Source organism: Triturus cristatus, chromosome 4_1, assembly GCF_964204655.1.
Source record: "Triturus cristatus chromosome 4_1, aTriCri1.1, whole genome shotgun sequence".
Classification (NCBI taxonomy): Eukaryota; Metazoa; Chordata; class Amphibia; order Caudata; family Salamandridae; genus Triturus; species Triturus cristatus.
Window position 1 is genome coordinate 230,990,191 of NC_140585.1, and position 27,294 is coordinate 231,017,484.

At 46.1% G+C, this 27,294-nt stretch overlaps 1 protein-coding gene across 1 annotated transcript in view; it reads left to right on the forward strand.

Moving 5' to 3' along the window:
- Positions 1 to 27,294, forward strand: part of LOC146854163 (aldo-keto reductase family 1 member C15-like) — a 323,371-nt gene that overhangs the window by 198,423 nt on the left and 97,654 nt on the right. The window contains exon 7 of the mRNA XM_085651941.1: positions 3,886 to 3,995. Within this exon, the coding sequence (XP_085508067.1) occupies positions 3,886 to 3,995 (110 nt within the window). The remainder of the gene's footprint in view (positions 1 to 3,885; positions 3,996 to 27,294) is intronic.

Genomic DNA, 27,294 nt, shown 5'->3' on the forward strand with positions numbered 1-27,294 from the left:
TAGGCATAGGCAGATGGAGCCGGGGTACACCTATTTTTCAGCCCCTCACCGCAAATTTGTCCGATTGGATTACTTCTTTGCTTCTGATCAAATCACAGAAAAGGCCAATATTAAGCTCTTCCCAAAGATAATATCAGATCATATCCCACTAGTGAGTGAGTTTACAACGAGTTCCTTCTCACGACCTCAGGTGACCTGGACGTTTGACAGGAAGTTACTGCTAGATCAGTCATAATGTCAATATATGACCAAATGGATTACCGAGTTTTTAACATCAAAAGGGGCACCGCATCTGAAGTAATAGTTTGGGATGCTTTTAAAGCAGCAGTACGGGGGCAGACTCTTAGTTTCTCCCTTTATCGACAAAGGATGGTCAAAGAGAAGATTAATGGCTGGGTGGAACAGCTACGGAAGGCAGAGGGAGAGCTTATACGGGTAATCAGGGATATGCAAAAATCGGACAAATGCTTGCAGCAGATAGCAGTTGCAAAGGCCAGAATACACACATTTTTTGGTGATGAATTGGCTATTAAATTTGCTCAGCACCGTGCGGACATATATGAATATGGGGAGAATTCAGGCAAGTTGTTGGCAAACTGTATACAACAAATGGGAGTTTTTAATAGAATTCCTCGTATTCAGGATCAATCAGGTAAGATCCAGGATTCACCGGGGGCGGTCCTGAAGGTTTTTCAGGATTTCTATCAGGAGCTATATACCGCTGATAGACATGTAAAAGCGACATCTGGGGAGGAATTTTTGCGGGACTACGAAACTTTGAAGGTTACCCCGGAACAAAGCATGATGCTGTCTGCTCCAATTATGGGGGACGAGGTCGAGCTTGCTCTAATTTTGCTAGCAGCTGGTAAGGCTGTGGGTCCTGACGTATTACAGCTCGAATTTTATTGCACGTTTTGGTAAACACTTCGAGGTGTGCTTGAATCTTTATTCCAACTGGCCCAGAAGGGCCAGAGTCCCAACTCCTGGCGTAAAACCACTGTAGTAGTTTAAAAAAAAGGATAAACCTGAGCTCAGTCCATCATCATACAGACCTATCTCCTTGATATGCGCTGACAGTAAGATCTATTCTAAAATAATTGCCCTAAGGCTGGGCAAGGTCATTACTCAATAGGTTAAAATTCGTCAACACAGGTTTATCCCGGGTCGAGACACATCGGACCATGTCAGGCGTGCCATAGCTCTGTTTGACTGGGCTCAGACCACGAAGGCACCTCTCGGGATGATCCTGCTGGACGCAGAGAAAGCGTTCTCCAGGGTCTCCTGGGGGTTTCTTTGGTCTGCCCTGTATGCAATAGGCCTACCTAAGGATTTTATACAATCAGTGCAGGCACTATATGTACTTCCTGAGGCCTGTATTCGGATATCTGATCAAATACCTAAATCATTTACTATAAGCAGAGGAACTTGGCAGGGTTGTCCCTGCTCCCCGCTATTATTTGCAATTTACATTGATCCCTTTTTGAATAAACTTGATGTAAATACATCGATTAAAGCTGTTATGGTTAAAAGTATTGCTTACAAAACATTGGCATATGCTGACGATATTGCCGTTTTTACGTCCGATATTGGATCAGCTCTTCCGGCATTAAAGGAGTCGGCAGAGATATTTGGCTCTGTTTCGGGTTACAAATTAAACATCGATAAAACCCAGATCCTACACTCAGCCACATCATTTCCGGAAAAAGTTCCAACTGTATCCGTAGCAACATATTTAGGTGTAAAGATTATGGCCTCAGTGGAGCATATACCCAAGTTAAACATTCTGCCAATAATAAGAAATATTAACAAGACACTTGAGAGTCTAGATCATCTGCATTTATCAATGCATGGCAGATGCAATGTCATCAAAATGACGGTTTTTCCCAAATTTTTATACTTATTTCGGACCATTCCCTTAGAATTTCCGGCATTTTGTATTTCTAAGGCCGAGAGGGTATGTGTTAGATTCCTTTGGGGGTATCGCAGAGCCAGAAGAGCTGGTAAATGGATGATCTCACCCAGACTTAGAGGGGGATGAGGGATGCCCAGCCTTCTCCTCTATCACTGGGCTGCATTACTACAGCATATGGGGATATTGCTGGTTGGGGCTAACGCAGTAGTCCCTGCCGCTGCTAGACCAACCATTTACGAGGTAGCACTGGGTGAGTCTGCTGGTAAATGTCTAGTAAAAATTCTAGAGCCGAGCTATTATAAAAACCCCAAATTTAAAATCATTCAATCAGCCTATTCTATTTGGAAAAAGATACGGCGGAAACTCGGCATCTCAAATATTAATGCTTATACCCCGTTTTCGTCATTTGGGGCAATTTAGTGATTAATGCTCTGGGGGATGTCTGCAGCGGGGGACAAATCACCTCCTTCTCTAACTTAAAGGGAAAAGTTTGGGCTGTCTATGAGACACTTTTTCAAATGTTTACAGATCAGGAGCTACCTGGGTAAAATCATGGCTCAAACAGATGCAAACATGGGCAAAATACCCCTGGTCGACACTCTAGGGATTAGATCTCGTATTGGGACAATTTATCAAATGCTGCTGGCTGTTCTTCCTGATGACCTGCTTACCCAGACTGATAGATGGGGAAGGAAGTTTGGCAAAGAAGTTATTGACTTCGAGCTGTCTCTGGAATTTGCCAACCAGATTTTAATTACTGGCAGCCTGAGGACCCGACATTTCATGTCGGCATTTGACTTATATTATACTCCGGGAAAGATCTCTAAATGGGCAGGTCCACGGGGTAAGTCATGCAGTAGGTGTGGAGCATGGGCTGCCGATACAATACATATTTTCTTTTCCTGCACCAATTTGACTAAATTCCTCCAGGATATCGAATTTTTTCTGAATCATATACTCGGCATACCGGTTTCTTTAACATCCGATATGATTATCTTGGGGGTAGAAGGGAGCCAGCAGACCATGGCTCGGTCTAGATCTGAAAGTGGATTTTTATTTGTTGCAATGGCTATTGTTAGAACATGCATTACCTCCCACTGGATTAGCCCTGACCCTCCCACATTCATAACTTGGCGGGCTAAGTTATTAGCCACTTACAATGTGGAGTCAGCTGTTTACAGCCTGAAAGGGCGCAGGAAAGGGGAAATGGGGAGGAAGATTTGGTCGTCAATTGCCAGCTGGATTGGGTAAACATCTTTAAGCTTGGCTTTTTGTATATTTGCATATCTGCTTAGATTTTCATTGCCTAATTTCTTTATCCTCCTTGCTTTCTCATGACCTAAGATTTTGTTCTCCGTCTTTCTGATTTTACTGATGTTTTTTCTATATAATAATTTTATCTTTTTATGTGCCATGACCACTTGTTAATTTTCGATGATTCAATAAAAAAAATTTTTTTTTAAATACCCTAATGATTTCTATATAATCTTAGATAACTACTATATGCTACTTCCACAAAGACTAAGAAACGTGTAGCTGGGCATATCTTAAATGTTTATGAATACTGCAGAACTGTGTTCTATTTGTGGTCTGAGTCCTATATGCCATGAGTGGGATGGGTCCATGTGCTATTCGTGTGAAGATTGACTCACATGGCAATCCTTGTCTGAGAAACTGGAATTCCGTTAGCGTGTTTAGGCCAATCAACCTCCTATTCTGTGTATTTATGTTTGTGTGTCCAAGTGAACATATGTGGTTTCTAATGTGAGCCACAATGTTTTTCCTCAGGTACCTCTTATGTATATGATCATTAGTGGTTGATCTGCATGCTTTTTCTTTGTGCCCTTCCTAAATTTGGCTTCTATATTGTGCCATATATGCCTCTAAATGGTATTGACTATTTTATCAGAATTATATTTGTTCAGCTGTAGCCATCAGTTGTGTTCTGTCTTAGCATGTGCTTTGTTTTGCAGGTGGAGTGTCACGTGTATCTGAACCAGAGTAAACTGCTGGAGTACTGCAAGTCAAGGGACATTGCCCTAGTGGGATACAGTACACTCGGATCAAGTAGAGATGAACATTGGTAGGGAAAAAGAGTGCTGAATGCAGACTGAATTGATGACAGAATGTCTTAAAAATGTCTTCCTTGACTATGGGGAAAGTAGCCTACCACCATATTGAGACAGACATAAAACACTCTCTTGCAGGACTAAATTATTCTGATTATTAGCAGGGACATTTTGCTAGTCAATTGTTATGTGCATGTATTCAATGGTACTAAAGTTTGAAGATTCTAATGCAGAGTGGTGACCACATTAAATGCAGTCTATCGATACTCTATAGATTGCCAAGTTGGTATCTAAGTCCCGTCCAAAGAATGAAGAACTAAGAGATGGAAAATATGCCTTATTGAAATTACTAGAGGTAACCTTAAACCAAGCCCTATCAGACAGGGAATTAGTAGTTTTGTGCAGCTCAGCCCATAAGCGAAGGGAATACAAGAACAAAAGAGGGATTCCATTTTAGTCTAATCAAGCAATGGGGTAAGAAGTGGAGCCTATTTTATAACATAGGGAGCAGCAATTTCAGCAGCCACATGGCCAAAACTACTGACCATCCTTAAGGGTGAATTCATCTTGCATTTCAGCCTATAGATTGTAAGGAAAATGGAAATGAAACTCTTTGTATTAATTTTAATGTTATTGTATTTTTTTTAACTTAGGCTATTATTTGCAGGAATGTCGAGGTTAATGACTGAATGTCCTCTTAAAGGGACAAAAACACTCTCAAAACAAAAGGCCTCATCAGGGGTACTAAGTACTATATAAAACATGTTCCCTCCTCCCCACCCATCATCCTGGTGTTCGAGAGCACCAGTGGGTGACAGGGAGTACAGTCTACCTTATAATTAAAGCATCAGTATGCAAGCCCACATCACTCTGTGTGAAGTGTATATTTTAATTGTTACTTTGCCATGGGCTTTACTTTTGTGCTGGCCTTCCTTTCATATGGTGCTGTGGGAACTTGCATGCGAGTGACTGCTAGCTCCCTGGATTTTACACTGCCTGGGAAGGAATCTCTTGGCAGCATCCGAGCAGAGATGTTTATCAGTGATAATGTATCTTGAGCTGGGCCCTGCGGTGGACAAAGAAAGATCTGTACAGTAAGGCTCCCAGGGACCTGTTCTAGGGCAGACATCGAAAACCCTTCTGGCCCTCACTTAGTAGGTGCCGCAGACCCCGGGTTCAGAACCATTGGTATAGTTTAATTGTCCATGCAGTCTTGTTTACTCACAAGAATTGGGTTTAATGCACCAGAAGGGTGCACCTCTGCATTAACACGTAACAGAATCATTCACGGGCTGATTCATGGCATGGTAAACCTTTCATTTGGATGATATTTTTGCCATTTTCAAATCAGGTCGTTGGTAGGGTAACCACTCTCCAGTGTCCTTTCTAATCCACCAGTTTCCCACTATTGGTCGCCCGGACTAGCTACTGTGAACTATCATGAGGTATATGTATATTATCCTTATTTAGATCAGGTCACATTGGAAACTCCATATAGTCATCCAATGGCACATCCTTGTCATCCGTGACATGCAGGCTAAGGTGCAAAGGTATAATGTATTTGTGGCTTGATTACTGGTTGCAGTTCAGCTACATATTGTAATGCCTGAGTTCTCTTAACACTTTCTCGTTACACACTGTCCCACTTCAACAGCTTTATTAATTTGATTTAATAAATTGAGTAATTCCATTTGGATTTCAACTCATAGACATCATTGTAGTTCTATCTGTCATTACTGTTTGATTTTGTTTGTAAAGGACCACTGTTCCTTTATTAGGCCGAGCCTAGAGTCATGCTCTAATCCCTCTTGGAGCTTTGAACACTCCTACTGTGCTTTCATTGGTTGCTTGGTATGCCTTTACAAAATCCATTGCTTTCGTTGGTAAACAGTGTTCATTTGTCCCGCCTTGTGCCTGTTTTGTTCCCGCCCTGGCAATTGCCCCTGCTACATGGATCCTTTCATTATGGGCCATATGTTTTGTTTAAGTGCACTACTTTTTTTCCCTTTCTCCATGCTGCCCCCTAGCACACGGTGCTGCTTCTAGTCTAAACGGTGGTGGCATTTCAATTCTACAACGCCTTCACACAACAGGAGCTACCTCGCCACCTAGCAAGGCTTTCCCGTGTCACATATTTTTATTTTTATTTATTCACCACAACACGTCTTTGGGAGTGGGAGGCTTCTGTTGATGATAAACAAACCCCACCCACTTCAAACTAGGGTTTGTACTGCCGCCCCTCCTCGCACACGCAGGATGTACCCAGGGAGCATCCATCAGTGAGGAGGCAGACTCCGTACACTATAAGCTCCCCCTGTCACAGGCCTATTTGGAGGAGTCTCCTCTACAGGCATGGTAGGTTATTTGCATCAGACTCCAATTTTGCTTTCCTGTTCCGCTGTCTCTGATTTTTCAGAATCGGTGCTCTTTTTTTTAGTCTTGGCTTGACAGAGTTGGCAGCTTTGGATGTCAGGCATTTCCATCTAAACGCACTCAGCTCAGCTGACAGCAGTAATTCGCCAACCCATTCACACAATGTGAGCTCCTCCGCCCCCTCATCCACTCAGCGAGACTTTCTCATGTTATTCACCACAACACCTTTTCATGTGCGTGAGGCTTTTGATGGTCCGTTGATTTCCGGTGATCATAAGGAAATGGCACACCCTCTTCAAAATAGTGTTTGGTGTACAGCAATACCCCTGCTGCCCCTCCTTGACCAGGTAGGATGTCCCGAGGGAGCAGCCATCAGAGAGGGGGCGGGCTACGTGCACTCCCGCCTCAAGGCCTGTTTGGAGGTAGCTCAGCTGTGGGCGTGGTAGGTGCTTCAAAAATATTTCTCTGTGATTTGCGCTCTGGGAAGTGTCTGGGTGAGGGGTACATTTCACTTGTGCTCTAATTACAGGAGGGATCAGGGTGATTGTTGTATTGTCGCTTGCAGTGCCCTCGTACCAGAAAAGGCGTGGGTTGTAAATCACAGGCACTACCCTTTTGCCTACGGTGGCCTGGGTAGGGGTTATGCATCACTCTTGGCGCTTTACTGCTAATTATTGGTAAGGTGTGCATATGTTAATGTCTGTGATTTGTTAACGTGAATATAGGCGCAGAAGACTGGATATAACTTGGTGTCCTTATTTGCCACAGATGACCAAGGTGAATGTTGCATGCCGTTTCCTGCGCCCTGTGTGCTCGGCTGGCTTGCATTGTACAAGAATGTACAGGTTGCTTGCTGTACCCTGTTGGCCTATGAGTGTGCGCAGATTGGGAAATCCCAGCTCGAGGGCACTCACTTTATCGCTTGTGTTCGCAGACTGTGGTGACTTATCAAGCTTGCACATGCTCAAATTCCAAGTCTTTGAGCCTTGCATTTTAGGTAGTCCAAGGAGATATGCATTTGATAATTGCTGTGCTCTGCTGAATGGAGGGGACTATAATGAGGCGTGGAAATTTGTGCCGGCACGGTAATTCCACACAGAAATGTGAAGAAAATGTGATTTATTTAGCTAAATTTGAGGTTTGCAGTGGATTCTGGTTAAGAAAACTTGGGGGATCCATGCAAGCCACACCTCCCTGGACTACCTATGGTATCTAGTTTTCAGAAATGCCTGTGTTTGCTAGGTTTTCCTAGTTGGCCTTCGAGCCCTGGACCAAAAACACCCCCTTGCAAAAACATGAAGTTTCTTGGTAGATCATTTTGTTCTTCCACAATATGTTTTGGGTCCTTTCCTGTTGCAGGCATTTGGCCCACCCACACAAGTGAGGCACCATTTTTCTTGAGAGACTTGGGGGAGCGCTGAGTGGTAGACAATTTGTGGTTGCCTGCAGAGTCCAGGACTTTTCTTCACAGAAATGCAAGTAAAAATTGATTTTTAGGCAAGTTTGAACTTTTCAGTTGATTTGGGGTAAAACAAAAACCCGGTGAGAGCCATGCAAGTCATTCACCCCTGTACCCCCCTGGTTGTGTACTTTTCAAAAATTTGCAGGTTTGCGCAGGTGATGGCTGAGGTAGGGCACAAAATCCACAGCTACCGATAATGACAAACTCCGCCCCCCCAAATAAAGAGGTCTTACTAAGGGCCATCTTACCGCCACAGATAAAATATGGTACTATTTTGTTAAAGTTAATCCACCACTTAACCTGGCTTGTTTAAGCAACTCCAGAAATTCTGGTTTCAAAGGGCAAATACTTATCAAAGTATCTAAATATTGACACCAAGGCGTCTGAAGTTGAGCCATAATGCCACTTCAAGGCACCAACTACTTTATGGTTCACTCACACAATATTCAAGCACCACACACAAGACTTTCATACCACCGGCCACTGGCCCAATACAACAAATCAGTGTACTCACGTCAACACCGCTGCTATGCTAGGGCCCATCACATTCATACGCCACAGGACGAAATCAATTTGACCTCATTATACCACCTGTCAAGTAACTGTTTCCTTCTTTCTGAACATTACTGAACGCATGCCTAGTGAACCTTTACTAATGGCTCCCATGACAGCCACATGATGCTCAGGAAGTTGTCTTACATGTGCCTTTAGCACACTCACTGATAAATCCAACTCCTTCCAGTTTGTGGATCCAGGTTGCGGGTGTCTGAGTAAGCCCCAAGGCCTACTCCTCAAATCTAGCAAGCATATCTATCTTTGAAACTAAGGCAACACACTGGGAAGTTTTCCAAAGTTTTCGGAGCTGAACATCATAGACTATCGAGATTGGTAGTTTTTTAAATACATTGTAGTCCATGAAAACATAACATATGTCCCATTCACTGTTATGTGCACTGCTGTGACGGTAATGCACTTATCATACAGCAAACTGAACATCTACTAATTTCTGACCAAGGATGAACATGGCAAGCAGGTCAAGCATTTACCCATACGTGCCATAGGAAGTCAACATCGGGCGAGTGCTGATCAAATGGGTTTGAATCCATAGGTGAAGATGAAATCATGTCATGTTTATCTGTGTTTTTTAGGCAAGTCTGAACTTTTCAGGTGATTTGGGGTAGAACAAAAACCTGGCGAGATCCATGCAAGTCATTCACCCCTGTACTACCCTGGTTGTGTACTTCTCAAAAATGTGCAGGTTTGGCTAGGTTATGGCTGAGGTAGGGCACAAAATCCACAGCTACCGATAATGACAAACTCCGCCCCCCCCAAAAAAGAGTTCTTACTAAGGGCCATCTTACCGCCACATATATAAATATGGTACTATTTTGTTAAAGTTAATCCACCACTTACACTGGCTTGTTTAAGCACCTACTGAAATTCTGGTTTCAAAGGACAAATACTTATCAACGTATCTAAATATTGACACCAAGGCTTCTGAAGGGGAACCAAAGATTGGTAGTTTTTAAAATACAGTGTAGTCCATGAGAACATAACGTATGTCCCATTCACTGTTATGTGCACTGCTGTGACTGTGATGCACTTATCATACAGCAAACTGAACATCTACTCATTTCTGACCGAGGATGAACATGGCAAGCAGGTCAAGCATTTACCCATACGTGCCATAGGAATTCAACATCGGGCGAGTGCGGCACCAATGGGTTTGAATCCATAGGTGAAGATGAAATCATGGCATTTGTATCCGTACTATCTTTACTATCTGCCTTCTACCCATGCAATATCCCTGGGAAAGTACATTTACCGTTTTTGTTTCTTACCCGTTCATGTCTCTGTTCTCATCAGAGTCCTGAAAAATCCTGTATATTAGCGAAATGACCTATAGTAAGTCCTTCCGTCCCTGGCTACTTGAAGCTCAAGAAAACATGTCTTTCATGTGCCATCAGCGCACTTCTTCTGCTAAATCCATCTCCTTCCAGTGTGTGGATGCAAGTTAGATGGGTTTGCATGTGCTATCTTCCGAGAGCTCACTCTTAGAACTGAGCAAGCATATCTACCAACAGAACTTTCAAGAAAAGACATGAGTCTTCCTAGGGTTGTTTGACGATAAACAACATACGCATTGTATTTTGCCATCTCGATTAGGTGGATAAACAGTTTCTTGTACCAAGTATGTGTTTTACGACTCGCATTGTATGGCTGAAGAACCTGGTCATTCGTATCCACTCCGCCATGTACTTGTTGTGATCAAGTATACAGGTGGGCTTGTGAACTTTAACCATCCGACCCCAAACTGTGATGGGAGAAATGCTCTCATCATGAATTGTAGTAAGCACAATCACATTATGCCTATTCAACAACTTGACTGCGAGCAGTTCATTGAAATGCAATGCAGTGCTCTTGGATTTCTGGAGCTTTTTACAAACAAGCTCCTGTGGGAACCCTTTGCGGGGACAATGAGCTGTTTCTCAGGCCACAGTGCCAGCTTTGTACAGCTCAATGAACAGCTCTAGTCTCATATAGAAATTGTGCACATAAAGGCTGGACAAGCTCCCATACAATCTTCTCTGTGACTCCTAGGGTGGGAGGGCAGCCTACAGAGTTGAGAGTGGAGTCCTTCCCTATATACACTCTCAAGCTGTACATATAGCCAGTAGGGTTGGGTGGCAACCTACGCTCCACCGGCAGGGTTTGCGGAGTTTTGCTACTACGCGTTTTGCTTGGAGCGCGGAGTTGAACAAAATCTCTGCAATTGCTGGTGGAGCGGAGTTTACTGGCACATCGCTGAACAACCATTAAATAACTTCTCCTTTATTAGGCAGCAACACGTCTGTTCCATTGTTGTTCAAATAGGGAGAGGCAAGCATGTGTTCTGATGGTGGACCTGCCCAGAGTAACGTCATGGTGGAACCTCCCGCCACCCCTGTGGAGAAGGAGCCGAAACCTTGAGCAGTGGTCACTGAGCTACGGCCTTAAGCTTCGGCTTCCCCTCCGGCCCCACTCAGTGTTGAGAGAGAATGAGGCAGAGAGCCAGCAGGGCCCAGAGGAAGGCAGTGGAGAGCAAGCCACACTGAACCTTCCACATACTGGTGCAGTATGCAAACAGAATCACGTGGACCCTGCTTGCTGCCCTGTTTACAATCCTTCTGCCTCTGCTGCCTGCCCCCCCCTGATCAGTATGTCAGCGTGCCAGCTGCGCTCCAGCATCTGCTCCCCTCCCTGCCAGCGCAGCAGCCATAGGGCACCCGAGCAGTGCTGGAGCTGCCCAACACCCAGGGTGAGTCCCTGTTTCTAAGTTTCTTTTTGTATTGCAGAATTGATTGGTGATTGGGTGTAACTTTGTGGACTGGTTAAGAGAGGGGTTTGTCGGATTCTTCTTGTTTGATCAGGTAGCGAAGGTACTAGTTTTATGGTGCTGCCTGTGTTCCCTCATTCCTCTCCAGATGCTGAGAAGTGTGATTTTGAATGATCCATTCTGTCTTGTTCCATGTCTGGGGGTGTCTCAGGGTACAAGGTGCCTATGCACCAAGCCTTCCTTTTTGCTGCTTAGGAGGCTGCATGGGGTCCACAATTGAGAACTGAGGGCTTTGCCTGCCCTTCCCCACCCTTGTGTCCATGGGCGGTAAATTGCCTGGATGGGATGCACGCAAACATTGGCCCCAGCAAACATCCAGGGTGGCAATGGCATGTGGGAACTAGGAACTGGGTAAGTAGGGCTGAGCTGTGACCAGTGAAAGTGAAGCTGGGTATGTCATCATGTAAAAAAATAAAATGCAATACAGTGCATTTGAAAGCCTATATATTGGAGAGCCACTGTGTCTAGCCCCATTTGCTATCCTGCTGGCTAGGGCCTAATGATTGATCACCAGAAATTAATAACCTCTCTGTGTGTCCAAACGGTAGAATCAACAGGTTGAAGAGGCGGCACACAGAAAACCCTTTGTTTATAGCTGAGGCAAAAATGTAAAAAGTCCTGTGCCCCTCAGAGCTGTTTTCATTATTTTTAATTTTGAAATACCTTGCAACCCCTAACATTTGTACGAGGCAGAGAAGAGCTTCTGGTTGCATTGGGTTCCTGGGCGTCTTTTTAGACTGTGCCGTTGAAATGATGTGTGATGCGTGATGCTCTATAAGGGACATATTGGGCGGGGTGAGTGGCATCAAGACGTATGCTTCGAACATGGGAGTCGTTTGTTGTTGCACTTAAGTATAAATTGTGTGGATACTTAGATAGAGAATAGACTCAGTGGCATTGCATCTTTTCAGTGTGTTCAATCTACTAAGGGATAGCCACCAGAGCACCGGTCTCCAAACCTTTGGTCGAGGCAATAGAGAAAGAGCCATCTGCCATACGATAACGGGGTGTTGGCACCCAAAAAACTAAAAGCAACAAGGGAGCCAAACCAGTAAGCCACTGTACATGTAGTACCTTTAACGAATAATGTTGGCACACAGACTGACAACGCTATTCCTCCCCCAGCACATAGCAGGAAAAGTATGGGGGACTCGGCTCTTGCTTCTGCTGTAGAGAGCGCCTTGGGAACTGTGCTAGCCCAGTTCAAAGAACTAATATTTGATATTTGATATTTATTGATTTCTATAGCACTGAATCACCCCATGAGGGGTATCTCTGCGCTTAGGACGGTGTGCTACAGCCAGACCCGGGGAATCAAAAAACAAGGGTTTTTAAAACTCTTCCTGAATAGAGGGAGGCTCTGGCAATCGCAAAGCTGGAGGGGTAGTTCATTCCAGAAAGTAGGGGCAAGATGTGAAAAAGCTTTGCCACCCTTGCAAGCCTTTTTAATTCTGGGAGTGCATAGAAGTAACTTGGACCCTGATCTAAGGGTTCACGGGGAAGTGTACTTGGTGAATTTGTTGGACAAATATGAAGGCCCCTGACCAATAAGGGCTTTATAGACAATGCAGCCGATCTTGAATTTCACCCGCTTTCTCACAAGGAACCAGTGGAGTTTATTAAGGAGGAGGATATATGCCGTTCTGGGAGGGGCGTTAGCTACTAGTCGGGCAGCCTTATTCTGTACAACCTGTAGCTTGTTTAAGGATGCCTCGTTAGCTGAAGCTAATAGTGCGTTACAGTAGTCCAGGCGGCTCAATACCAGGGCTTGCATCAAAGTTTTTTTTGTCGAGGAAGGAAGTAAAGGGAAGACTCTTTTGAGTAAGCTGAGTATATGGTAGCAGGTGCCAGCAATGGTTGTGGCGTGGGCATCGAATGTGAGATTGTGGTTGATTCGGAATCCTAGATTCTTGGCTACTTCTTTGGGAGAGGGTTGCCGCGGCCAACTCCTTTGGCCACCACCTGGGAGTCCAGCTTATGGCTGCTCTTCCAAACAGCTGGATCTCTGATTTCTCGGTATTCAGTTGGAGGAAATTGGTCCTCATCCAGGCCGCAATGGTCTTCATGTCCTCAGAAAAGGTGATTTGTATATTGTGGTTAGATTTATCGTAGGTGAGGAGGAGTTGGGTGTCGTCCACGTTAGAGATGGGACTAAACCCCAAGTTCCTCATAAGTTTAGCCAAGGGGGTGACATAAATGTTAAAGAGAGTGGGGCTCAGACAGGAACCCTGCGGTACCCCCTTGGTAACTTTGGTGGTGTTAGATCTAAAAGTTCCCAATGTGACTGTATGGGTTCTGTCGGTAAGGAAGTCAATCTACCATTTTAGTGCAACCCCCTGCACTCCCAATGCCCTGAAGTCTCTCCAGTAGGATATGGTGTGAGATGGTGTCAAACGCCGCCGATAGGTCAAGCAGCACCAGCAGTGCTACCTGACTATTATCCAGGGCCATTCTGATATTGTCCGTTACCTCAGTTAAGGTGGACTCGGTGCTGGGCTTGGCCCGGAAACCTGACTGGGAGACATCAAGGCATTGAGAGGTTTCAATGAAATCGGACAAATGTCTGTTTATGTGTTTTTCAATAAGTTTGCTTTGAAGGGGGAGCAAAGCAATGGGTCTGTATTTGGACAGCTCAGTGGTGGGGATCATGAGATTTTTTGGGATGGGTACAACTTGAGCTGCTTTCCATTTTGAGGGGAGTCTGACAACCCTCAAGGAACTATTTCCTAATGGATAGGAAATTGACCCTGTTGTTTGAGAAACTGGAACTGACTAATATTGTGAAGAGTAATCAAAGTGGCAAGAACATAACTGCACAATTTGGTTCTAGTGTAGAGGAGGGTACAACATCTAGGGGAACTGGTGTACAGAATAAAAATGGCAGTAGTACCACCACACACCCAGATGTTGCTGCGGAGGAGGGTATATCAATTAGGGGTACTGCCATTCAGAATATAAGGGGTGGTGATGTGCGAAGGCAATCTGACTGTGTTACGGCGGTGAATAACCAACCCAAGAGTCTAGGGGAGACCCGTGGTAGTAGGGGGGATTGTAAAAGATATAACAATTTTAGACTCCATCTCCCACCTGCAGCCACCCCTTTAGTCGCAGTGCTCACAGGAGGATCCTCACTTAAAATGAATAAGAGAGAAACCGAGAAACCACTGAGAATCTCTTATGTAAAACCAAGTTTTGGTGTAAACAACACTCAGCAAATGGGGCACAGGCCTCTGCTCACATTATAATGGTGAGATGTGACTGTGGGGTAGGGCAGAGGATAAAAGAAGGAGAAGGCGACTGTATTGTTATTAACTTTGATCAAATAGAGCTGTCGGGATTGTTGTTTAATGGAGGTTATATTGTGGGCCCAGGAGGCATAAGTGCTCTACAGTTGTTGTGTATTTTATCCACTCCCAAAGAGCAATCAGACCTGGATTAGGACCTCGGGTAGGACCCCGTTGGGGACTTCATCACAAATGATAAAGAAGGTTGACCCAACTTCGGGGCAGGGTGCGGGGATGAACCGGCTTGATAATGTGACTCAATATAGAGGGCTTGATAATATGACTCAAAATAGAGTTCCATTTACCCCCACACTAGTGTCTAATCTTGTAAATGAGGACACAATGGTGAATGGCCTAGTGTGCTCTAACAGGTTTTCCCCACTGAGCCGCTTGGATGAAAACGATTGACTGCAGCTCCTTGTCCCAGTGAGTGGGGAGGGGGGAGAAGGACCCCTCATAGAGAGGGTGGAGGAGAACTTGAATTGTAAGATTTTAAGCTGGAATGTTGCAGGACGAAAAGTAGGGAACCCAGATGGATTAATTTTCTTAAAGCCTATGATATAGTGGGTTTACAAGAGACATGGGAAAGAGAAGATAATTTCTGGCTGGATGGTTATAATTCAACTTTGTGTCAGCGCAGCCCTCAGCCTCGGGGAGAGCAAAGGGGAGACTTTTGACCCTAATATCACTAAAGGTGACGGAAAAACATTGCGCAGTGTATACCGGTTCTACCAATTGCTTGGCTGTAGAAAGAATAATGTTAATTCTATGAAATAGTTAATAGTAAATTTCTACAACTCACTGTAGGTTGGATTTTTAAATGAGCATTTAAGTAGCCTAAAAGTTTTTTTAATTGATTATAGACTCAAACAAACCACTTCTTATTCTATTTTTATCTTGGGAGATTTTAATGTTCACTCGTGTCTGAAGGATTTTGTGGGAGACTATTTAGGCCCAGAGGATCCCCTTAGTTGCCACTTTGAGCATAGTCCACAAGGAGAATGCCTGGAGGATCTCCTGGCAGCAGTTGATTTGTGCCAGCCAAACACAAACGTTACGGGGAGGAGGGTCCCTATTTTTAAGGCAAGGGGGCAGGATTCTATAATTGATTATATTTCTCCGGTATTATCACCCCAAGCCATTAAGTATGGTGCGATCTGGTCTGACTATAGTGACCATAATCCTGTTACACTTGAGTTATGTGAGTCAATTGGCCTTAAAGAGAAAGAGGGACAATTACCCACCAGTTTACATGTAAGGACCACAGACCAGGGACGGAGGCTAAAATGGACCAGTATAATCCCGGAGTCTTTCCTTCAAGACTTATTGCTTAAAGCGGATGAGAGTTTTAATATATGTCTTAATCCTGGAGATAAGGGCTCAGAGATTTTATTGGCATTTGAAGAGATCTGTGCACAGGTGGCTTTGGGCCTAACAATCCAGAGCAGAAGTTATATTAATTTGGGGGAGAAATGGTTTGATAAAGAGTGCTCGAAAGCCTACCAAAAGCTTATTTCTACCCTGAAGCAGGTCCCTTGAGATCGTACCCTTGTAGCCCAATTAGACAGTCCTATACATGTACGATTAATCGCCGCAACAAGGAAATTAAAGAAGAGGTGTGGAATCACCTGCTTTCGGTTGAGGTCAATAGGGATAGTGCAAGATTTTGGGGTATAGTCAATAAACTCTTTTTTTACAGGACTTAATAACACTCCCTTATAATGTAACATTACTGAGGATCAGTGGTACTCCCATTTTAATTCTGTTTATGGAGCATCACAAGTCGAGATGGTCTCCCCAGATACTTTTGTTTTAACTCGGGGCAATACATCATTGACTTTTATGGAAGCTGAAGTAGAGGCAGCTTTTATACAAATGACTAGCAAAAAGGCCCCTGGTCCCGATTGGGTCCCAGCCGATTTATACAAAATAAGGCCACAGCTCTGGCCGAAAATTCTAACTAATCTTTTAAACACGGCTAGTAAGCACGGGTTTCCGCCTTCCTGGTCTCTCTCGACCATTATCCCAGTATTCAAAAAGTGGCAGAGAGGTGACCCAGGTTGTTACAGACCTATTTCCTTGATTGATTCAGGTGTGAAGATTTTACGTAGAGTTATTTTAAATAAACTTTCCGATTGGTTGGACGACTCTGGAATTTTAATAGATTGTCAATATGGTTTTAGAAAAGGTAGAAATACAATAGATCAATGCTTAAACCTGCACCTTTTGGTGGAGAAATATACAGTGGCGAAACAAGGTACGCTGCAGCTGGCCTTTATGGACCTGTCTTTGGCCTTTGACCTAGTAAATAGAACAAAGTTATGGTCAATATTGATGGACATGGGGATGGACCGCTGTTTAGTCTACTTTTTAGCAGATCTCCATAAGGATCTTTATGCTAGGATCAGAGTCAACCAAGATGGTAAATGCACAAAACACTTTAAAATTGACAAAGGGACTCGTCAGGGTTGTATTTTAGCCTCTCTGCTTTTTTTATTATATATAAATAATTTAAATATCTCCCTTAGCACCGCCACTTTAGACATTCCACGTATAGGGGACATGGTTATTCCTAATCTCCTATACGCTGATGATGCGGTTCTTTTGGCCCGCACTGCAGTTGGTCTGCAGAAACTTTTGGATTCTTTTGGATCTTTTATGCAATCCCTGGACCTTATTGTCAATAAAACCAAATCGCATATGATGACAATGGGGCAGAGGCCAAAAAAATGTAAAACTTTTTATTGTGAAGGAGTTGAGCTGTCAAGGGTCTCATCTTACACCTATTTGGGAGTTTCATTTGATGAAAGAGGCTCCTGGATTCCCCAGCTAAGTGCAAAAAAACGTGTTATGTCGAGGTCCATAGCTGACATTCAAGGTTTTGCTTCCCGATTGGGAGCAAAGCCTTTTGTAGCCTTGCTTAAAATGTATGGCTCTAAAAGTATTGCAATAGCATCGCATGGGTCTACGATTTGGGTACATAAATCCGCAATGGCACTTCAGCAAGTTAAAAATAAATGTATGGGATATCTCCTGGTGGCCCCCAAATCTACCTCCTCTTTTGCTATTCACCAAGAGCTGGGCGGTGGCTTTGTTGAGGATCAAATTGGCATGTGTCCAGTGATTTTTTGGCTAAGACATGGATTAATTCCGAACTGGGACTGAACAGAGAAATCCTGAGGGACTGCTTAGCGTTGGACAATGTGGGTAAAATCCAATGGTTACAATACGTCAAGTCAATGCTTGGAAAATTGGGGCGACCGGAACTCTTTGCTACACCGGAAAAAATTGTGAAAGAGGATGTGGCATGGGTTCAAGCCCAATTATTAAATATGTTGTCTGCCGAGAGAGAGGCATTGGAGATTGTCAAACCCACGGTGAGAGCACATTTGCTGTTAAAGACAGTCCCACGGATCGAACCGTATTTGTTAATCGTTACAAAACCTTTTAATCGATTTCTTCTAATTAACTTCCTTTTTAATCTCATCCATTGTCTTTTAGCAGATGTGCAGGGCTGGAGCAGGGTAAAAGACCTAGGTCCCTGTACATGTGATAATTTTTCTTTGCAGGACACCATGCACTTTACAATGTTTTGTGAACATTTTAGCTCTATGAGGAGAACGTTTTTAAGACCCATTTTTAAGGGGAAGGGATTTGTGCAAGTCAGACCAGCCCTGCTATATCTGCAGTTGTTAACCAACCCATGGGAGATTTTTATTGTTGCGAATTTCTTGGTGGCGGCAGTCAGACATAGGAAGAAACTGGGCTAAATATTTGAAAGTGCAGATTGATTTTATACATAGATATAATTGCTTTTACTGCATGATTACTTGAACTATAAGGCATTTGTTTTTATTGGCATTATTTTATTGTTTGTATGCAGTATATTGTAAGGAACTCTAAATATATAAATATGTTTTTTAATCAGTTTTTTATGTATTGTTCACTGTAGTCTACTTTTATGGCTTTGGTTAGTCGAATAAAGTGGTTTGACTTGACTTGAATAAGAATATAGCACAAGAATATAACATCTTACTATAGTCTTAAAAATACGGATATAGCATTTGGAAAAGCACGGAGTAAATATTGGATTGTTCTTTATGGTAAGCCCCTTTGATTTTGTCAGACTTGGAGCTCATATTTTTGCACGTGTGGGATCTTGGATTACTAATACAGCGGTTTCTCATTTCTGACAGGATATTTCTCATGAATACCACAAAGGACAGTATAAGAATTCAGCAAATCTGATTATGGACCAGAGTTCAGTTAGACACAGACCTTTGGTCATACCATTGACTTAAATCTTTTTGGTAAGCATACTCTGAGGATAGCATGAAGGTAATTTTTTTTTTTTTTTGTCCTCGTACATGCCACCAGATATTTTAAACTCTAGGTGGAAGATCCTCATACCTTCCACACTCTCCGATGTCCTTACCGCCCTTAACACAGTGTGTGGAAAGAGAAAAGAGATCTCCCAGAGGTAGGCTGTCATCGTGTCCGACTCCCATTCCCATTCTCTAAACTGGGCCACCCTGGGAACTCGGGAGGACTGAACCACAAACCTCTGGCATAATCATAGGACCACCCTTAGTTTTTCAACCAAGCAACCAGGGCCGACCACACCCCCTCGGCGCTTGCGGCCTCACAGGCCATATCAGACTTGCTAACCATCATGATGTTTTTTAAACAATCAGCAAATCTTGGGGGGGCCTCTGATTTCCATTCTTTACATATTTCTCTTCTGGCTATAACTATCACATAGAAAATAAGTTGTGAGGCATAATTATTAATATTATAATTTGATAGCAAACCGAAGAAAATCAGACTAAGAGAACATGTAATAGGGGTTTTCAATACCTTTTCCAAGAAACCACAGACCGCCTCCCAATAACCCGAAAGTTCTGAACATTCCATAAACACATGTAAATCGTCCGCTGCCGGGTGTTTACATCTGGGGCAATGATAATTATTGGACGTGATCTTAGATAGCTTTGCCGGAGTCCAGTAAATCCTATATGCCGTAAACAGGTGGTTTCTCCTCAAATTTGCTGGTTTAATTAAACTCTGTGAGATAGAAAATGAGTCCATCCAAATTTTTTGCACCGTCTCCAGACCGCCACCCAAAACATTACCCCAAAGGCCCCCCAGTTCCTGGTTCAGAGTTTCTTTTACACCTAATAGTGACCTATACCAAAATGAAACCTCTCGTTTCCAAACTCCGCCTCTACAGACAGCATCTAAAATCCCCCTTTCATCTTCAAACACCAGCAACTGCCCTGACCACCAGGCAGAAAGTTGATGATATTTAAATCTTGTTAAAGACCCGTTGGTCAAAGCCGCTATAGCCTCCCAGCCCAGAAGACGCGAGTCAACACAGAGGTCACCCCATCTCCTACAACCTGCTTTCCTGAGTGGCTGGGATAGTTGGTCCTGCAGGCATTCCGGAGTACCTGGCGAATCCCAGATTGGGGCATGCATGTTATAATAGGGGATCCCCAACGTTCTCCGGAAATATATCCAGTTGCTTAGTGCTGTCTGCAGGATCTTAAGGCGAACCTTTTTGAAAAATTTTTGATCACCAAATTTAAAAAGGAAAAATTCCTGACCCTGAGGCTGGTCGTACAATAAAGCCTGAAATAGGCGACCCTGTGAAGAAGAGTCCAATTTGTTAGCCAATAATCTGAAATTCTTAAGATGGAAGGTGTGACAATATAACAACAGATCAGGTAGGGCCAAACCCCCAATTTTTAATCCCCTCCTTAATTTCTTCCATGCAATCCTAGGCGATTTCGAGGCCCATATAAAGGATCCTATTTTCCCTTGTAGGCTCGTAATATCTTTTATAGGAAAAGCCAGAGGAATAGCATTGAACAAAAAAGTTATTTTAGGGAGGATTGTCATTTTAACCAGATTGACTCGCCCATACAAATTCAGTGGCAAATTGGCCCATCTTATTAGCGTTTTAGAAATCTCCTTAACGACTAACTGCCAACTGATTTTAGGAATATCAGTCAGTTTCTGGGTAAGATAGATTCCCAGGTATCTGATTTTATTTCTGGCCCCCGGGATGCCTGTTAAATTATTCCACCCCATTATTTCAGTCTTCCCCTTATTAATTTGATACCCAGATAGCCGTCCAAATTCTTCAGCTAATTCAAATAGTCTAGGGATTGCCTCAGTATGATTAGAAGTATATAGCAGAAGATCGTCCGCATAAAACGCTGTTTTAAGCTCTAAATCTGCTATTTTAAAAGGTGAAATTTTTTGATCGGCTCTAATAAGAGAGACAAAAGGCTCTATGTAGATATCAAACAGTAAAGGGGACAAAGGACATCCCTGTCTGGTTCCGCGGAAAATGTTAAACCAATCTGATAGACCCCCGTTTACCAAGACCTTAGGTCGCGGACTCTGATAAAGTGATTTGATCCCTTCTATATAAACTTGTGAGAAACCAAAGCTGGCCATTGTTGCCCAAAGATACTCCCAATTAACCTGATCAAAGGCTTTGGCCGCGTCGATTGCGACTATTGCTAATGGCAATCCCCTCTCTTCCGCAAAATCAATTGCCCCGATCACCTGGAATGTTAATTCATTCAATTGCCTCCCAGGGATGAACCCTCTTTGATCTGGGTGGATAATTGTTTTTATAATTTTAGCAAGTCTCGTGGCCAGTATCCCAGAGTAGATCTTTAAATCTGAATTCAATAAAGATATAGGCCTGTATCTATCTATCTTTCTATTCTCATGAAGGTAATTGGTTACAGACATATTTAGTCTCCGCAGAATGCACTCTAACATGGCGGTCTTTAATGTTATACAGGAGGATTTCCTAAGAAATAGAGTTGTGTTCACTACTTTCCTGACATAAGGCGGCTTCACATGATATGAGAGCTGCAAGTAAGGTAGCCACATTCTGGCTCATGACTCTCGAAACCTAGTGCTCAGAGCTTTTTTGGATATCTGTTAATACTCTTTTGGAATTTGACACCACAGTAGCCTTTGAAGACTCTGATAACTCAAGAAGTCCATACACTTGGCTGATGGGTGTAATTCTCTAGAATGAATTGTGGGAGTAATATGGAACATTTGAGCACTATAAATATTGGGCACTTATATATTATCGACAGGTAGAATGACACGTTCCAATTGGAGTATAAGGTCTATAAAACAAGAATGACTTTCCTGGCGAGTTTCTGTCCCACTGAATCCACTATCATAGAGCTAACCATATATGTCAGTATCATGGGGCAAAGAGGTGCCCTGCACTATGTTGTTGCACATCAAAATATGAAATGGTAATGTTCCTGAGATAATAATATTGTGGTTTAGATGCGTGGGTTTACACGAAACAAAAAATCAAATGTGTGAAATAATTTAAGGTTGTTATATGGCTTAAGCTTGGTAAACGATGTTGCAACAATAGTTATCCTTTTACTGTTTAAGCCTTGAGAAAGTTGTGGGGAGACCCCTTGCATATGACAAAACACTTTTTGGCTAAAGCTTGCAAGATCCCTTAAAGAAGAGGTGGAAACACTGGAAAATAAATCTATGTCATTAAGAAATTTCTATTTTGTTAGGCATACAGTTTTGTACACCAAGGTGCCGATCACGATCCGGTAAAAAATTCCCCCGTGCGACTCGTATCGGGTCTTTTTACCGTACGAATCGTACAAGTGCCGTACGAACTGGCAATCACGATTCGCATGGTAAAAAGTCCATACGAACCGCACCGGGAATCATTCCCCACACGTCCTCGGGTCGGAAAATGTGTCCGACACGTCCTCGGACGATTTACCTTACAAACGTAAAAATCCAAGTCCGACCGAGGAATCACGATCCATCCCGTGCGTCCGAGCCTACAACCGTATGGAAAAAACACCGTCCGCACCGAACACCAATAGCAACCATGGAGACATGTGCCCGCATACGCGCCCAACACTCCCCCCAGCCCCCGTACGTCCGACACGTACCCCCGTATATGTATACCCCCACCCGTCTATGTACACCCCAGTACGTTCCAGTCGCACCCCCACCCCAGTACGTGTCGTACCACCGTCAATGTACACCCCCCCACCCCTGTACGTGTCGTACCACCGTCTATGTACACCCCAGTACGTTCCAGTCGCACCCCCACCCCAGTACGTGTCGTACCCCCGTGTACCTACACCCCAGTACGTTCGAGCCACACCCCCACCCCAGTACGTGTCACAGCCCCGTCTACCTACACCCCAGTACGTTCCAGTCGTACCCCCACCCCAGTACGTGTCGTACCCCCCGTGTACCTACACCCCAGTACGTTCGAGCCACACCCCCACCCCAGTACGTGTCATAGCCCCGTCTACCTACACCCCAGTACGTTCCAGTCGTACCCCCACCCCAGTACGTGTCGTACCACCGTCAATGTACACCCCCCCACCCCTGTACGTGTCGTACCACCGTCAATGTACACCCCCCCTGTACGTGTCGTACCCCCGTGTACCCCCACCCCTGTACGTGTCGTACCACCGTCTATGTACACCCCCCCCACCCCTGTACGTGTCGTAACACCGTCTATGTACACCCCCCCACCCCTGTACGTGTCGTACCACCGTCTATGTACACCCCAGTACGTTCCACCGTCAATGTACACCCCCCCACCCCTGTACGTGTCGTACCACCGTCTATGTACACCCCCCCCCCCTGTACGTGTCGTACCACCGTCTATGTACACCCCCCCACCCCTGTACGTGTCGTAACACCGTCCATGTACACCCCCCCACCCCTGTACGTGTCGTACCACCGTCTATGTACACCCCAGTACGTTCCAGTCGTACCCCCACCCCAGTACGTGTCGTACCACCGTCAATGTACACCCCCCCACCCCTGTACGTGTCGTACCACCGTCTATGTACACCCCCCCACCCCTGTACGTGTCGTACCACCGTCTATGTACACCCCCCCACCCCTGTACGTGTCGTAACACCGTCCATGTACACCCCCCCACCCCTGTACGTGTCGTACCACCGTCTATGTACACCCCAGTACGTTCCAGTCGTACCCCCACCCCAGTACGTGTCGTACCACCGTCAATGTACACCCCCCCACCCCTGTACGTGTCGTACCACCGTCTATGTACACCCCCCCACCCCAGTACGTGTCGTACCACCGTCCATGTACACCCCCCCCCTGTACGTGTCGTACCCCCCGTGTACCTACACCCCAGTACGTGCGAGCCACACCCCCACCCCAGGACGTGTCATAGCCCCGTCCACCCACACCCCAGTACGTTCCAGTCGTACCCCCACCCCAGTACGTGTCGTACCACCGTCAATGTACACCCCCCCACCCCTGTACGTGTCGTACCACCGTCTATGTACACCCCAGTACGTTCCAGTCGTACCCCCACCCCAGTACGTTCCTGGCGCACCCCCAACACAACCTCCTAAGTACGGAGCGCACCCCATGCCCCAACATCACAACCGCATGTACGAGTCGTACAAAGCCACACACAAGGACCAAATCGTACAACCAAATGGCCCATGTACACACCGTACACACGCACAAAACGCACGTACACAACAAGGACAAAACAAAACAACTCAACAATACACCATTCGAAAGGCACACAGCCACTAAACATGGCCAACAACCACTAAAATAACACAATCACTGACCTGCAACTGTCAAAAACAAACAGAGGCCCAATACACCACCGCTCCTTATAACACACCCACCCAAAATTCAAACACTGCCACACCCACCCATGGACCAATAAAAAGGGCCCACACACACAAACCATGAGCCTTTGCAACAGACCCACTGCTGCCAGACACCACAGAACCAGACTACAAGCGACACCACATCTTACACTTGCACACCTTCACACGACCACCCTCACAAACACCCTCTCATCACATTCACACATACACACAACCATCCACACCCCCCCCAACATCCACACACCCCCCACACCCACACCATCCCCACCCACACCCCTCACCATGCCCACTACCAAGAATCCAAAGTTCAGTCACCGAGAGTTGGAGGTCCTTGTTGATCAAATCCTCAGAGTCGAGCCACAGATCTTTGGAACATTGGTCAGAAGCACCAGCCAGGCAGCCAAAACAGCCATGTGGCAGACCATCGTCGATGCTGTGAATGCTGTTGCGGACACCAGGAGGACCAAGCAGGATTGCCAGAACAGGTGGTACGATCTGCGGAGGAGGGTCAGAGCCAAGAGACAGGAGGAACACGACCAGGCCAACGCCACCGGAGGAGGGCCCTCCCGCAGACCCGTACAGTACCATCCCTGGGAGGAGAGGGTGATGGCCATACTGCCGGTGGAGGCAGTTGAAGGAGTAGAAGGACTCCGAGACCCGGGTGAGTACACAAACAACGCACCTCACATGGGGGGAACTGCAACCACAACCAAAATTAATAACAGGCACGCAACCACCACAAGCCATCGCATTACTCAACCACACTCCATGAGCAGGCACATGCCACTGCTGCCACCATGCCCCATGCACCCAGCTGGACAATGTCAAGTCACAGGCCACAGAAGACAACAACACATGACACGGTAACCCGGATGGCGGGAGGCTGGGCACCAAAAATCACATAGTGCGACTCCAAAGCAGACAACAATGCCCTCTGCCCATATGGCCTAGGTCACAGCCAGACAAACACTGTGTCCCAACACAGGAATGACTTGCCAGCAAATGGCGGATGCCTTGCATCAACACATGGGGGTGAAGGCACTGTTTTGCACATGCCAGCAGCTAATGAACAGCCAACAGTGTGAAAGAGTGGCAGCACACACCACCACAGCAGCAGCGCACAGACACACAGCAGACAAAATGGGTGCCTGGAGATCAGAAACAAACTCACATCAACAGGCCAAGGGCCACTCAAAGATCTGCTAACAGTGTGTGCCCAGGAAGCTGGGCCAAGGTGACAGAGGGTGACACACGGAGGGAGGGAGAGGGGGACACAGAGGGAGGGAGAGGGGGACTGAGAGGGAGGGAGACGGACAGAGGGAGGAGGCTGACACACAGAGGGAGGGAGAGGGGGACAGAGAGGGAGGGAGAGGGGGACACAGAGGGAGGGAGAGGGGGACTGAGAGGGAGGGAGACGGACATAGGGAGGAGGCTGACACACAGAGGGAGGGAGAGGGGGACAGAGAGGGAGGGAGAGGGGGACAGAGAGGGAGGGAGACACAGGAAGATGGACAGAGGGAGGAGGCTGACACACAGAGGGAGGGAGAGGGGGACACAGAGGGAGGGAGACACAGGAAGATGGACAGAGGGAGGAGGCTGACACACAGAGGGAGGGAGAGGGGGACACAGAGGGAGGGAGAGGGGGACACAGAGGGAGGGAGAGGGGGACACAGAGGGAGGGAGAGGGGGACACAGAGGGAGGGAGAGGGGGACAGAGAGGGAGGGAGAGGGGGACAGAGAAGGAGGGAGACACAGGGAGAGCAAATCAGTCCTGTGGTGTGTGGGAATGTCTGCTCGTCAGCAGGTGGACTGCGTGCATGTAGACAAGGGTGGCCAGTGCCAGAACCCCCCCTCTTCATCATGGCAAAACGCAGGGCCATGTCACAACCTGTACACGAGCACAAGGACAGCCACCTGCATCATATGAGTGTGTGGATCCACTCCATGTGCACATGTACAGTGCTACAAGGAAGGCGCAAATGCATAGCTCGGCACACATGCACACTCCACTGCTGACTGCAGTCACACTTGACGCAGCAAGTAAGACTGTGCCACACATAGTTAAAGGGGCCAAATTGGTGCCCAAGGGACACACACATGCACAAGTGCACTGTGAGTGGAATGCAAGACAGATCCTAATTCCAAGAGGAAATGTGCCAACTTTGTAACGGATGAAACATGGATGTTGCATGGATCAAAATTAACATTTTCTCTCTCACACACAGGTCAACGTCGTGCTGCACCCCCCAACACTGGGGGGGAACACTCACAGGACCCGGATCTGCAGGAGACCGATCCCACCGGCAGCGACCACTCTCACCACTCTGCGGACGACCCCGACCGACCTGGCCCCTCTGGTGTCCAACCACCTGCAGCACCTGCGTCAGGTACAACCGTGCCAACCACCACCCCCACTCCTGCCACTTCCCAGGAGACACCCAGGATCCCTGCCCCAACACCACAATGCAGCCAGGCTCGCCAGGAGGGACACGGTGTCCCGGGCACCCAGGAGGAGGCAGGCGATAACGCCAATGCCACCCCTCAGGGGTCCCGGAGACCCGATGTGCCCACAAGTGCAGGCCAGACGCAAGTGGGCAGGGGTGGTGGGAGTGGAGGACGGCGGAGGCGCGAGCCTGACCAGTTGGCTGGGGATCCGGTATTTTCACATGTCCGTAACATCCTGGACTCATACCGGCAGGACACCACGGGCATGGCCCAGGTTGTGTCCGTCCTCGAGGGGATCAAGGTCCAGCAGGCCCAGCAACATGCGGAGCTAATAGCCTGTCTACAGCTACACCAACGGAGGATGGAGGACAGACAGGCTCAGCAAGTGACGGCGTCCCAGGGGATTCACGCTGAACTCCGTCGGATGGCCGACACCATGGCCGACCCTCCCTGTGCCAGAAGGCGGAGAACATCACCACCCACAGGGAGGGATCATGAGGAGGAGGAGGAAACATCCGATGGAGCATCCCAGACGTCGTCACGGCCTGCTGCTGAGGTTCCCCGCAGGAAGCCGGGTCGTCCACGGAAAGGACCGTGAGGGTGGCTGCTACATCACCATCGCCCAGGACACCTGGCCTGGCACCTGGCCCACTGGAGCAACAGCATCACAGCATC